Source organism: Astyanax mexicanus, chromosome 11 (assembly GCF_023375975.1).
Source record: "Astyanax mexicanus isolate ESR-SI-001 chromosome 11, AstMex3_surface, whole genome shotgun sequence".
Classification (NCBI taxonomy): domain Eukaryota; kingdom Metazoa; phylum Chordata; class Actinopteri; order Characiformes; family Acestrorhamphidae; genus Astyanax; species Astyanax mexicanus.
The window spans coordinates 23,613,338-23,628,480 of NC_064418.1; the positions used below are offsets into that span (position 1 = coordinate 23,613,338).

Consider the following 15,143-nt stretch of genomic DNA (forward strand, 5'->3'; position numbering starts at 1 on the left):
CCAAGAAGGACGAACCACATCCAACAGGATTAACTGTGGATGCAAGAGGAAGCTGTCTGAAAGGGATGTTTGGGTGCTAACCCAGATTTTATCCAAAAAAAACATAAAACCACGGCTGCCCAAATCACGGCAGAATTCAATGTGCTCCTCAACTCTCCTGTTTCCACCAGAACTGTCCGTCAGGATTATTGTGATTATTGTGGTCTAAACCAGGTGTTTCAGTTTCATTGTCCAATCCCTGTCTATACAAGCTAATAAAACTTAATCTAAATAGTTATTGCGTTAAAATAGACTATAATATGTCTATTTTGTAGTTAACAAAACAAAAGTTCATATACTAAGTTAAAATATAATTCAAGCTGGAATAAACCTAAAACCACAGTATTTATTACAGTATATACATTGAGTCAGTTCAAGGTCCACAGCCCTCTTCTATCTATACGCATATGCTTTTTTATTATCAGCATTAATAAATGAAAGTATGTATAACAAATAATGTCATAAGAAATAAGATAATAATAAGAAAATAAAAGTCTGTGATCAGTAATATGTGGATCAGTGTCTCTAACAGCTCTACTGTAATTAAAGGCTCATCTCTTAGAGCATCATTTACTCTGATTGTAGTTCAGACTGAGTGAACATTACTGCTCCCCTAGACTAGGCAGAAATACTAGGACTACTAAATATAGTTACTGTTTACACAAGCAATAGTAACCATTATTACTATAGTAGGTTATTATGCAACAGTTTACAAACTTTTGATTTAAACTAACAAAAATAAACTTTGTATATATAACTCTTTATCATAATAATAATAAATAATCATCATATCAATAATAAATAATAATACTGTTGACTCCCATTCATTTTCACCCATACCAAATCATAGTCTTCCTTTTCCACAGTCTTCGTTTTTTCCATACCTTGTTCATCTCTTTCACTCCCTTTATTTTCACATATGCCCAAGCCATAACGTTTCATTGTACCCCATCAAGACAGATGACTAATCTCTAGTCTTACAGCCACACTGGCCTGCACTCCTTGATTTGTCGCTTTTCTGTTCCAACCCCAAGTAACTTTTGAGACACCTGAGGAAACACTTACAAGACATGTGGTACACCATGGCAACCTTCTAGCAACACCTTAGCAACATACGCTTTTCCAAAACAAATACCATGGCAATAAACTGCTATACCATAGCAACACCTCATCAATCAGTTAGCAACACCATAGTAACCACAACGCATACCATACTAACCACCTTCCAACGCCTTAACAACCATATTGCAACCAATTAGCAACATCATTGTAACCACGACCTAGGATACCTCAGTAATGTGTACCGTGTTAGCTGTGCACTTTTCTAGTTTAAACATATGTACAGATATATTATTCGATTTTATTTAAGTATATTAGTAAAACTAACAGAATGTCAGGTATTATGATGAAGGGCAGTATTATGAAATAACTCTCTACATAAATCACTCAACGCATGAAGGATGATATAAGCTTTTTTCTCTCAAACACAGAATAACCATGGCACACAAGTTAGCACAGTAAATTAGATTCATATGATCAGCTGACTGCACGGCTGCTCCAGTAGCAGGGTGGGAGAGTACAGGCGGGGTGTGGAATGGGAATTCTTTAAGAACAGAAAAGAAGTATTCTGTATAAAACAATGTGTAAAAGGATAATCTGCATTTTGTCAGTATTTAGATCACAGTTAATGTTTAAATATTTAGATAAATACTCTTAGATTACAGTCAGTATTTAGAACATGACAGTGTAAATTAAAGGGGTGACTTCAGTACAATTCATTTTAACTATAGTATTCTTTAACGATTCTGCCCTTTGTTTGAGGGTGTTTTTTCACACATGTAGTTGGTCTTTCTCGTAAAAATCAGTTAATAGGTTCTTGGAGAGTTTTCCCCTTTTGGGTTTGGTTTGGAAAACCTCAAGTGCAACAAAAGGGTTCCATACACGTAAATAAAGGTTCTGTGTTCTGGACTAGCGCATATTTCAGTGTAGTTTAGCATGGAACAGCAGAGATGCATAAGTTAATAGCTGTAGTATTTATGTCTGTAATAAATCAGTATACACTGCACCTGAAGAGCCATTAAGCTCAAACATGATGGATATAACTGATATTCAGCACTGGATCAAGACCCCCTCCTTTCATGGGTCTCAGAGCAGTTGTTTTGGGTTTGCGCCTGAGTGCGATTACTGTGCTGTACTGTAAGCGAACCGCACCAAAAGTGCAAACTGACCAAAAAAACTGTACCAAATAATGCTCGTGTGAAACTACCCTACAAGAAGAAGACACATTTCACATTGCTGTTCATATACATGAGAAATTGTTTTTAATTATACCTACATGAATATGTAAAAATCATTGTTTTCGGGTATAAATGTTCATAGCTTTAAGAATGTATCTGCAATTACAGACGCCACACAGTTGCCTGAGGTGTGCTTTTGCACCTTTTGCATACCTCAGGCAACTCTGTTTGTGGTGTGCTTACAGAAATGGCTTCTTTCGCATCACTCTCCCATACAGCTTCTCCTTGTGCAAAGTGCGCTGTATTGTTGACCGATGCACAGTGACACCATCTGCAGCAACATGATGCTGCAGCTCTTTGGAGGTGGTCTGTGGATTGTCCCTGACTGTTCTCACCATTCTTCTTCTCTGCCTTTCTTATATTTTTCTTGGCCTGCCACTTCTGGGCTTAACAAGAACTGTCCCTGTGGTCTTCCATTTCCTTACTATGTTCCCCACAGTGGAAACTGACAGGTTAAATCTCTGAGACAACTTTTTGTATCCTTCCCCTGAACAACTATGTCGAACAATCTTTGTTTTTAGATCATTTGAGAGTTGTTTTGATGAGCCCATGATGCCACTCTTCAGAGGAGATTCAAATAGGAGAACAACTTGCAATTGGCCACCTTAAATACCTTTTCTCATGATTGGATACACCTGGCTATGAAGTTTAAAGCTCAATGAAGTTACCAAACCAATTTTGTGCTTCAGTAAGTCAGTAAAAAGTAGTTAGGAGTATTTAAATCAATAAAATGATAAGGGTGCCCATACTTTTGCACCGGTCAAATTTTGGTTTAATGCATATTGCACATTTTCTGTTACAATACAATAAACCTAATTTTAATCCTGAAATATTACTTTGTCCATCAGTTATTAGATATATCAAACTGAAATGGCTGTTGCAAACACCCAAATATTTAGAACTAAAATTATTAAGATTAATAGGGGTGCCCAAACTTTTTCATATGACTATACATTACACACCAAGTAAAAGTGTCCCAAATCTGATGTTTATTTTTGACTATTTAACCAATCTCATTAATGTGACACATATCTGCTATCTGTCTTTACAGTTTTCACGGTGTGGCTGACATGCATGCTCTAAAGAGCACTGCTTCACATGATGTTTTGGTTTTATCCTCGATAGAATCTCAGGAGCCACGCTTCTCACTGTTATTTGGACACAGACAGTTTTTTATTTATTTTTCATTTTCCTTTTATGCTGTAGCTATGACCTGTAGCTATGTTTGGCCAATCCATTAGCAACACTGAGCGGTTGTGACACAAGCCTTATTATAATATTATTGAAACAGAGGCATTAGTCGAAACATTTCTGAGCTGTTACCTCATAATCTCACCACTGAGCCCCTCACTGCTGTCACCCATTTCCCTTCTGCCCACTGTCTTTTTCCTTCTCACATAAATTCTGATCTGGTTGAATTCCAAAAAAGACGCAAGAGTGGCCCAACATATCACATACTGAAGTGGCCCAAGCAAGAATTGAAAATATCAGTGTTCACACTGGCACACAGAAAACACATCAGTATCACATAAGATGTAAAGGATTTGGGCCACTTTTTCCTGCTGTGTGAACTAACGTGCTGTGTTGTCTAATGTGTGAACTTTAGCCTAACACAACAATTCCTCTTTGTGAGTTTAAACAAAAACAATTGACTTATTTGCCGGGTAAAAAAAACATGCATACTGAATCTACTAAACCACTTACTGTGAACATCAGGCAGGCAGTAGGTGTCATCCTCTGGAGAAGTACAGAGACAAACAAACAACAATTTATTAAAATAAAACATCAATCATCTAGAAAATATCAAAATAAATAAGCAAATCTTCAAAGACCTTTATTTCTCTTTTAGTTACAAAAAAGTTGGATTGCTGTGTAAAATTTAAATAAATGTAAATACAACAGAATGCACTGATTAGCAAAAATCATAGACCCATATTTTATACACAATAAACCAGAGAACACATATCAGATGACAGTGAGAGATTTTACCATTTAGAAATTGGGACAGAGCCATGTCTACTCTTTGCCTATGAAGCCATGCAGTTGTGATGGGTGCAGTATGTGGTTTAACATTGTATGACATTCAGCAAGACAAAGCTAAACCAGATACTGCATCACAACAGCATGGCTCTTGTATGGATGGGTGCATGTCTGGTTCTTTCCAGATGTCTTGGCTGTCCAAACATTTTTGCTGCATCAAGTTCTAAATGAGTTAAAGTTGTTCATGGAGCATCTGCTATGTCAGCTATGCTCTGTGTTTTAGTGTGAATAAAATATGGGCTGCCAGATTTAGAAATGATAGCATTCTGATTTTATTTACATTTCTTTACATTTTCCACAGCATTTATCTAATATGTATACTGGAGGATGGTTCCTGTTCTTTAAAAAAAACAACTGTGTTCTCCCGCTGACCTCATCTCTCAGGCCAGTTCAAGCTTGAAAATTGGATAAAGCAGATACACTTGGTTCCAAGCACACAGAGAAATAGCGAGAGGCATGTGACTGCAGGAATCACATGGCTGATTAGGCCCAGCCAAGCTGTTCCCCCTCAGAATCTTCTGCCAAATCCTCTGAACTGAGCAGGTTCTCTATGATATATGAGTCTTTCTAAATCAGCTTTATGTTAAGGAAAGGGTTTTAGTAGTTTTATGTGCAACAGATAGCGTAAAAGTCTTCAGTGTGTTCAGTAAAATGGAGAAAACACAACCAGTATGAATCCTCTGGCCTGTAGTTTTAATTGATGTAAACTGGTCAGTCACATGTTTCCCCTTCAACACTACTAAACTGATTTTCTGCTCTCAGCAGACAGAGGCTGTGACTTCTCTATTTATGTTTTTGAGCACTTCTGAGTAAGTCTGCCATTTTTCTTTAAGTGTCTGAATCATCATGTGGCACTTGAATGTGATTCTGAGGCACTATGAACTATAAACAATGCACTAAGAATTTACAGTAGATTTCAAAGCACACTTTAAGCTGAACCAGAAGTAGTGGACCAGAATTCATGCTGTGAATTTTCCATATTTACCTATGTAGCTTTTCAATGTGAGGATTGTGTTTCTAAATAACATAAATTACAGATGGAGGTTACTCCATGAAAAGGGTTTCTTGATCCTTAAAAAATAAAAAAAAATGTTATTTAATAAAAAGCCCTATTTTCAGCTACACTTATTACGTGATGTGGCTACTGTAGACAGTACTGCAGACTTGGAAAATCCCCAGTTTTTCACTGGACCCAATTGCTAGAGTACTAACAAAATATGTCTTCAATTTAAGGTAATGTTTCTATCTCTTCCATTTAATTTCCACAAAGCTGCAGATTCGCTGACAGAACAGAGCTTTTTTTGCTTGTTTTAAATAGGAATTCACTTTTTGTATGGGCGGAGCTTTAAACATGGCTCAGCCAGTCAAGTGTGTGTTTTTACGTGACCAGTGCTGATGCATGTTAAAGACTACCCAGTACATTAAAAAGTCTCACCCTATAAGTGCCCTTTATGATTTCTTTTTTCTTTATGATTTTTTTGCATGTTTTTCACTCATGTTTCATATCATTAAATACATTAAAATTTTACTCAAAGACAACACAAGTAAACAGTAAAAAAAAGTAGTTTTAAATGAAGGTTTTTATTATTAAGGCAGGGAAAAAAAATCCAAACTACATGACTCTGTGTTCAATTTCTCTAGACACACCCAGGCCTGATTTCTGCCACACCTGTTCTCAAACAGGAAATCACTTAAATAGAACCTGCCTGACAAAGCGAAGTAGACCAAAAGATAATCAAAGGCTGGACATGTGGAATAGTGGTATACCTTCCCAGGAGTGGCCAGCTGACCAAATTTACCCCAAAAGTAACCCCACAACAACATCCAAAAAACAACACTTGCACACAAAAATACTCAGTGGACTGACAAGACAAAAGTAGCAACATAACAACGCATTTCAGAAAAATAACTTTATATCTGCAGTAAAACATGGGGGTGGTAGTGTGATGGGCTGTTTTTTTGCTTCAGGACCTGGAAGTTACATGTGCTGTCTACCAAAAAGTCCTGAAGGAGAATGCCATCTGTTTGCGACCTTAAGCTGAAACAAGCTTGGGTTCTGCAGCAGGATCCAAAACACATCAGTAGCTCCACCTCTGAATGACTGAAGAAAAATAAAATAAAGACTTTGGAGTGGACTAGTTAAAGAGCTGATCTGAATCTGATTGAGATGCTGTGGCATGACCTTAAAAAGGCAGTTCATGCTCTAAGACCCTTTAATGCGGTAGATTTACAACAATTTTGCAAAGAAGAAAGGAACACAATTCCTCCGCAGTGCTGTGAAAGACTCACTTTAAGTACTGTAACTGCAAATGCTTGACTGCAGTTTTTGCTTGCATGTAGGCTTGGATTTTTTTTCTTTCTTAATAATAAAAACCTTCATTTAAAAATGTATTTTGCGATTACTTGTGTTGTCTTTGACGTTTTTGATCTGAAACATTTAAGAGTGAGCAACATGCAAAAAAATATGAATTATGAAGGGGCCAAAGACTTTTTCACACCACTGTAGTATCTACTGATAAGGGAGTAGGGATCACTGTGTGTGGATTATGTGTAATAATGTGTTCATATTCAGTTTACATCTGTCTAAACTCTACCTAAGATAAGCCGTACCTCTCAGGTCTGGTTGGGAAAAGGTTCGTTCTTCACTAAGCCTCTTGTAGAGCGACTTCATCACTTTGGCACTGCCGAAACGCTTGAATCGAGAACGTACATTTTCATGGAACCATTCTAGCGTTCCGATTTTCAAAAGTCTACACAAAAAGAATAAGTCAACAGAAGTTACTGGTATACATTGATGAAGATTGCACATATCACATCATTGCACATCATAATTGGTACATACAATTACAGTTAAGCCCAGATCTAAATCCTACAAAACCTCTGTTTAGAGATCTCAGAACAGCAACTGGGGAAGAAACCTTTCAGATCTGAGAGAGCTGGAGCAGCTGGAAGAGAGGGAAGAGAGGAATTCCAGGAAAGAGCTGAAAGAATATCACTCACAGCTACAGGAAGTGACTGTTTCCCCCACTGTTTTCAAAGGATTTGCTAAAAATATTAAGGGTGCTAATAATTTGGACAAATCCATTTCTGGAGTTCTGGGTGAAATGTTATCAGATTTTTTTCTCTGTTTCTTTTTGTTGTTCCAATTCAAACATGTGAATACCTTAGCATCTGTAATATAAAACCTCCTAAGTAACGCCTAGCAACAGGGGTGGATTAACGCACAGGCTACTTTACTGCAGCATTGGGTCACATGAAATGACTAGGGTCCACTAATTGGCCACATTTCATTTAATTATTGTTTTTTTTTTTTTATGAAACTTGAACCCCATTTGTTACCTGTTTGTATAAATACTAAAACTGTCAGTAGACGCTTTAAGTTTACCTTTTTCTTAATTGTTACAAAAAATATAAAAAAGGGATACATTTTCTCATTAAATGTACTTATGCAACAGCTGAATTAATTTTACTCTCTTACTGTCATCATAAGAGAGACAATCTTTTTGGATCTTTGTTGGAATTAAAAACAATGAGCCTGTTTGTGACGCTTTAGTAAGAACAAAAACAACAGCATTACTTAAACTGTTTAAAATATATATCTTTATCCCTAAGCATATGAAGGAAAATTAAGTGTGGATAAATCTTTAAAGTTATGTATTCTTCACATTTGAAACATTTTCTGCTATTATCATTATCTGTTTCATGCAAAGTATTGAAAACAAGCATCAACATTTGGGTTGATGTCTTTTTGGTATTAAATTTCTGTACCCAGCCCTAGCAATAAGATGCTTTTGGAGGTGACATCAGCGTATAAATTGAGTAGCCGCTCCCATCTCAGTCCTTTATGCTAAGATTTCTAATCACATGGAAATCCGTCATAAATTTTTCTAGACTTCCTGTAATAAAGTCTCATTACTCTACTTCCTCTTGTAAAACAAATCATGTCTAAATACAGATATATAAAATAATAGACCTGGTCCGTGGTCATTATCGTACCTGGCTGATTGGCACGGATCACACACCCAGCCGTTATCCTTCTTGTTGAAGCGGCTGCAGGCCTTACACACAAAGAACTTACAGTCCAGGCACTGGTGTTTAGTGTTGAGCAGGAACTTGAATGGTCGTAAGCAGTGTATACAGAGTGAGTCGCTGAGGGTGGACTGGTAGCCCAGCAGCTCTCTCTTACTGTCTTCTTTCACAATTTTAGTCTTCAGATCTCTACAGAAAAAGAAACACAATTAAGGTAATGTGATCAACAAGGCACACAAAGTTGTTGTTTTTGTACCGATCTGTATAATTCAAGTGGCAGTCCGTATTATTTTGTTACTAAACTGAAAGCAGAAGCACTTTTGAGAGGAGAAGGGATGAAATATAGTGTTTAGTGGTACCAGTGTGCTAGATTGCCCATCTATGCTAAGCCTAATACATTAATTCTAAAATCTAAGGTGACGGGTGCATTTCTGTGTGAGTTCTTCTGGCCACATAACACGTCTTTAGGTACTTACATAAGGATCCTGCTCAGTTTTACTGAACGCGAGCGGCTAGTTGTACTGTAATATTGCTGATATGCTGAACACTGACTTTTGTTTACGTTTGGTTTTCATTTTAGTAGATTTAAAACACGTTCAACCTGAATGCCAATGTAAACATTTGGCAACCAAACTGAAAAGCACAGATACAGAAACGGGAGAGGACTATCAGAGGCTAGCTGTGGAACTCCGGTCAGATCATGTTTTGGATTATTATTCTTGTTCACAGAGGATCATTAGTATTAAACCGGTTAAAACACTTTAAGTCTGGTGATGTTGAGCAGTGTAGTTTGTGTTATAGCTTTAAAAGGCAGATAATAAGAGAAAGTGAGCTTTAGCTGCTCAGCAGTTCTCAGTTCAGGAGTAGCACTTCCCCGCAGGTTTAGTGTTTGATTACGGTCATTAGTTTATACTAATTACAGCCCACCTGATCCAAATAATCAACTCATTAAGTAGCTAATTAACTAACTAACTAACTAACTGCCTAACTAGCTGAGGAGTACGGACATGGTGTATTTTTTTTGTTGTCATGAGCACCACATACTAAGTCGTGAGCACCACTTACTAAGTCGTGAGCACCAGATAATGGTAGTTAGCAAGCTATAGTTTAAACTGGCACACGGTAATGTGATTAACTAGCTAGGTTAGCTAATGTTATCTATATTTCAGTGTAAAATGTTAAAAAAATGTTAGCTAACGTTAGCTAGGTTAGCTAATGGTAACTACTTTATTTCAGTGGGGAATGTTTTAGCTAATGTTAGCTAGGTTAGCTAATGGTAACTACTTCATTTCAGTGGGGAATGTTTTGCTAACGATAGCTAGGTTAGCTAATGTTAACTACTTTATTTCAGCGGGGAATGTTTTAGCTAACGGTAGCCAGCTAACTCTTATTAGATGTGCACAGAAAAAGCTTTTGGGCACACACACACACACACACACACACACCAAACACAGCGGCTACTTTCAACCAAGCCTACTATATATTGTACAGAGAGCAATGAAAGCCTTAAAGCTAAGCTAACATAGGAGCATGTGCACAGCACAACATAGCAGTCTGTGAAGGCACAGACAAGTAATTATACTAAGTGGTGAGCACCAGATAGTAAGTGGTGAGCACCACATACTAAGTGGTGAGCACCACTTAGTATTTTACAAAGCACACGCCTCAAACACTTTTACAAAGATCTAGCCTTCTAACCTAATGCTAGCTAAGTTAGCTTAGCTTTAAGGCTTTCAGTGCTCTCTGTACAAGATATGGTAGGCTTGGGTAAAAATAGCCGCTGTGTGTGTTTGTGTGTGTGTGTGTGTGTGTGTTTGTGTGTGCCCAAAAGCTTTTTCTGTGCACATCTAATAAGAGTTAGCTGGCTCTCGTTAGCAAAACATTCCCCACTGAAATAAAGTAGTTACGTAAGCTAAAACATTCCCCACTGAAATAAAGTAGTTACCATTAGCTAACCAATATTTAAAATACACCTCATGGATGCACTGGGACGCATCATCAGTGATGTATCCTGAGGTCATCGGGTGTTTCGGGTCTTGCAACATCATACACCCTCACCCAGGCGATCCAGCCGGGGGTGATCAGGCCCCAACTTGCGTCCCAGTAGCAACCCACGGATCTGCCCTCTTCATCCAAAGCCACCTAGTAGCCTTTTCAGTGGCTTCGCTTGCGGACTTGATGGCCCTCTTCTTTGCTGCTCCCACGATGCCCAGGCGGCTGAGGACCTTGCACAGAGACCTCCCTGCAAATCCCCTGCAGCCTACTTCTATGGGCTCGTAGAACGTCTTCCAGCCTCCTCCCCTGCACTCCTCCACAAGCTCCTGGTATTTAGCCCTCTTCCTCTCATTTGCTTCCTCGATGTTTTCTTCCCAGGGCACTGTCAACTCCAGTATGATCAGCTGTTTTGAAGACTGAGAGGTCATGATCATATCTGACGGAGGGTTGTTGTTGCGATCTGCTGGGGGAACCTCATTTGCTTACCCAGGTCGACGTGGAGCTGCCAGTCAGTTGCTGTATGGAGTAGGCCTGCTGTCGCATGTTTGTTTGTTCTGGGTTTTTCTCCAGCTTTCACAAAGTAGATAGCCTTCTTTGGAGCATGATGGTTCTTGCTGGAGCTGATGGCTGAAGCTACGCTCTCAGCGACTGCCTTAAGCACCTGGTCATGGCGCCAGCGATAGCGACCATCTGCTAGAGCCTTCGGGCAGCCGCTGAGGAGGTGTTCCAAAGAGCCTCTACCAGAGCACAGCGGGCAGGAAGGTGTCTCACTTTTCCCCCACACATGGAGGTTCGCCGGGCTTGGCAGGACGTCGTAGACAGCTTGAACCAGGAAACGGACCCGCTGGAAGTCCGGCTGCAAGATGTTTGTCCAGGTGATCCTTCACTTCAGAGAGCTCTCCCACCTTGTTCATGCTCCCTGTTGCCGTAATCCTACTACCCTGCTCAGCCGCTCTTCCTCCACACCTGCTCTGACTTCCTCCTGGATCAGGTGGTGCCTTTCCTTCCCACGTGTCTGGCTAATGAGGATCTTTGGGAAGTACCCCAAGCCTGCTCTACCTGTTGCCTCAGTGCCCACCAATTCCTTCTGTCTTAGGCGTGACTCTGCCAGCTTCACTGCTTCCCTAGCCTTCCACTTTCTTCCTGTCCTCACCTCGATACCGGCTGCTGACACTTTGCCGTCCTTTGAGTCCCTGTACTGTAGAGCTTCTCTGGTGCGTGCCACCATAAACTCTTCTGTCAAACCCCTGAGAGGAAGCTGCAAGATGTTGCTCGTACCATACAGTGCAGCGCTGGTGAGGCTGCGAGGAAGCCCCAGCCATTTTCGAAGAAAACTGCTGATCCTCCTCTCCAGGGACTCAACTGCTGTCATTGGGACTGCGTAAATTAACAGGGGCCACAGGATGCGGGGCAGGATTGAATGCTGGTAGATCCAGGCTTTAAACCTACCAGGCAGGCCAGACTTGTCTACCTTGGTGAGCCAGGTACCGAGTTCTAGAATGGCCTTCTGGATGGCTGCTGAGTCCTTCAGGGTGGAGTCAAAGAGTTTCCCCAAGCTCTTCACTGGTTGCTCTGTGATGGTAGGGATGACCGTTCCTGAGATGGAAAAACGGAACTTGTCAATCACCTTCCCCTTTTTCAGGACCATCGATCGTGATTTGGAGGGCTTAAAACTCATCCTTGCCCAGGTCATGAGCTTTTCAAGCCCTTGCAGGATCCACCTGCACCCTGGGACTGACGTGGTTGTTACAGTGAGGTCATCCATAAAGGCTCTGATGGGAGGCTGTTGTATACCTGACTTAGTCAGGGGCCCTCTGCATTCCACCTCAGCTGACTTGACTAACATGTTCATGGCCAGGGAAAAGAGGACAACAGAGATGGTGCAGCCTGTAATTATCCCTTTCTCAATGCTGTGCCAGTCTGATGTCTCTGACCCAGAAGTAACTCTCATCCTAAACTTATTGTAGTAATCCAGGATGAGGTCCTTGATCTTACTGGGAACATGGTGGAGGTGGAGAGCGAGTTCTACCAACTTGTGTGGTATGGACCCATTAGCTGGACCCATTAGCTAACATTAGCTAAAACATTCCCCACTGAAATAAAGTTAACATTAGCTAACCTAGCTAACGTTAGCAAAACATTTCCCAGTGAAATAAAGTAGTTACCATTAGCTAACCTAGGTAACGTTAGCTTAAACATTTCCCACTGAAATACAGTTAACATTAGCTAACCTAGCTAACATTAGCTAAAACAATCCTCACTGAAATAAAGTTAACATTAGCTAACCTAGCTAATGTTAGCTAAAACATTCCCCACTGAAATAAAGTAGTTACCATTAGCTAACCTAGCAAGCATTAGCTTAAACATTCCCCACTGAAATAAAGTAGTTAACATTAGCTAACCTAGCTAAAGTTAGCTAAAACATTCCCCACTGAAATAAAGTAGTTAACATTAGCTAACCTAGCTAACATTAGCTAAAACATTTCACAGTGAAATATAGATAACATTAGCTAACCTAGCTAACATTAGCTAAAACATTTCACACTGAAATATAGATAACGTTAGCTAACCTAGCTAACGTTAGCTAAAACATTTCACACTGAAATATAGATAACATTAGCTAACCTAGCTAGTTAATCACATTAAACTGTGCCAGTTTAAACTATAGCTTGCTAGCTACCATTATCTGGTGCTCACGACTTAGTAAGTGGTGCTCACGACTTAGTATGTGGTGCTCACGGCTTAGTAAGTGGTGCTCACGACTTAGTAAGTGGTGCTCACGACTTAGTATGTGGTGCTCACGACTTAGTATGTGGTGCTCACGGCTAGGGTTGCTAACTTTTCAAAAATGAAATAAGGGACGGGGGACGGGGGGAGGGGGGGGCAGACTATAATATATACATATATAGTCTATACATTTTATAACATAACTTCATAAAACCATGAATCAGTATGCTAAGTTTGTTAAAAAAAAATGTTTCGGCAGACACTTTTAGTATTAGATTAATTCAAACCACATGTATAATATACAGTACTGTGCTAACGTTTTAGGCACCAAAGTAATATGAGTGTTTTTACCGGGAAAAAGCACCACATATGATTTGAACAGATGCAAATAAACATAAATACAGTAAAACATAACAAGGAATTCTCATATTTAACTACGTATGTTGTATCTTGTGATCCGAGCCGAAAAACAAAGTGTAGAGATTCCATTTTCTCCTGGATGCTCCTCAGCCAGCATGTGTATATGTTCAGTCCCGTCAGCAGCTCACCTGCTTTACCAATTTACTAAACCAGGTGTAGATATGATGAGAAATAACTCTATAAACCTTAGATGAGGAGGAGAGATTAGGAGATGTTTTATTAAGGAGAACAGGGCTGTAAAATCTCTGCTATTTGTAAAAGTGCTGTTTGTATTTATTGTATTTTTAGTGTTTTACTGAACTAATAAACACTTACTGCACAGATAAGAAGCTTTTTCTTTACTGAAATCCCCACAGGTGCCTAAAATTTTTGCACAGTACTGTATGTTTCGTTCAGAAATATGTTGTTCATAACAGAAATATTTTAATGTAATAAATTAAATTGTGCAATTTTTGCTTTCAAATGAGCTTTTTTTTATACCATATCAGCTTCTGGAGACGCATATCGCACAGGGAACCTCGACACAGCTCCCTCTCCTTGTATTCTCCTCTCCCTGTATTCTCCTCTCCCTGTATTCTCCTCAGCCTCTGGTCTCTCTCCTGCGGCGTGCTGTTAAACGCTGTACATGAGCACTGGTCTCTGCGTTCTAAATCACAGGAATAGTGCACTATATTGTGTGTTAACCGGTGGTAAATAGTGCACTAGTTCTGTGATAGGGAGGGAGTGATTTAGCACGCGCCACCGCGCTGCCCCTCCTCTGCTCAGAGAACAGCCACTCCTGAACAGAGGCTGCACTTCTGATTGGTTGTGAGTCTCCGGGTCATGACCAATGAGAGTCACAGACTCTGTTTAGAAGGAGTGGCTGTTCTCCAGTGGAGGGGGGGGCAGCGCCGTAGCGGTTTTTCTGAAACAAATCACCCGCCTTAATAAACCTCCTTAAAAATACGGGACAAATCACGTCCCGGATCAATTCAATACGTAACGCGTATTTTACTGCCCAAACACGGGACGATTACGGATTTCAAGGGATGGTTGGTAACCCTACTCACGGCTTAGTAAGTGGTGCCCACGACTTAGTATGTGGTGCTCACGACTTAGTAAGTGGTGCTAACCACTTTCTATGTAAAAAAAATACACCACGTCCCTTTAGGGGCTCTGTAGAGGAGAGCAGAGTGTGATGTAGCAGGAAAATTAGCAGGACAGAGTTACTCTAGAACCACAGAGCTAGTCTAGCTAACTGAAGAACCAATAAGGGTCTAAAATATTAAAAGTAAAAAGGCTAAATGTGGGTTTTCTTTCCACTGAAACCTATTTTAAAGAAAAATCTTAAATTGGCTTAATGTAAACAATGAGCCAGAAACACCAAACTTCTCTTATTTATTTCACAGCATAATAAACTTAATCAGAATCTTCATAAGATGAATAAATCACTATGACCCACATAACTGACCCGCTGTAAAATTCAGAGAGGTGAGGAGTAAACAGGCTGGATGAAGAGCTCCAGTAACAGTAAATTATGTATTTTGAGTTTGCTGGTGTAGCTGGTCTGTCAGTGTATCCAGGGTGGTGTTGGAGCAGTATAATTAGAACTCATAC

General features: G+C 39.7%; 1 protein-coding gene across 2 annotated transcripts in view; it reads right to left on the minus strand.

The window, feature by feature from the left end:
* Positions 1-15,143, minus strand: part of mlphb (melanophilin b) — a 64,868-nt gene that overhangs the window by 19,139 nt on the left and 30,586 nt on the right. For both annotated transcript variants that reach the window (XR_007441203.1, XM_022664238.2), the window contains exons 3-5: positions 8,373-8,594; positions 6,987-7,126; positions 4,041-4,073 (exon numbers count right to left, since the gene is read on the minus strand). Coding sequence is in view for 1 of the 2 variants with exons in the window: in XM_022664238.2 (XP_022519959.2) it covers positions 4,041-4,073; positions 6,987-7,126; positions 8,373-8,594 (395 nt within the window). In the remaining variant the exon portion in view is untranslated. The remainder of the gene's footprint in view (positions 1-4,040; positions 4,074-6,986; positions 7,127-8,372; positions 8,595-15,143) is intronic.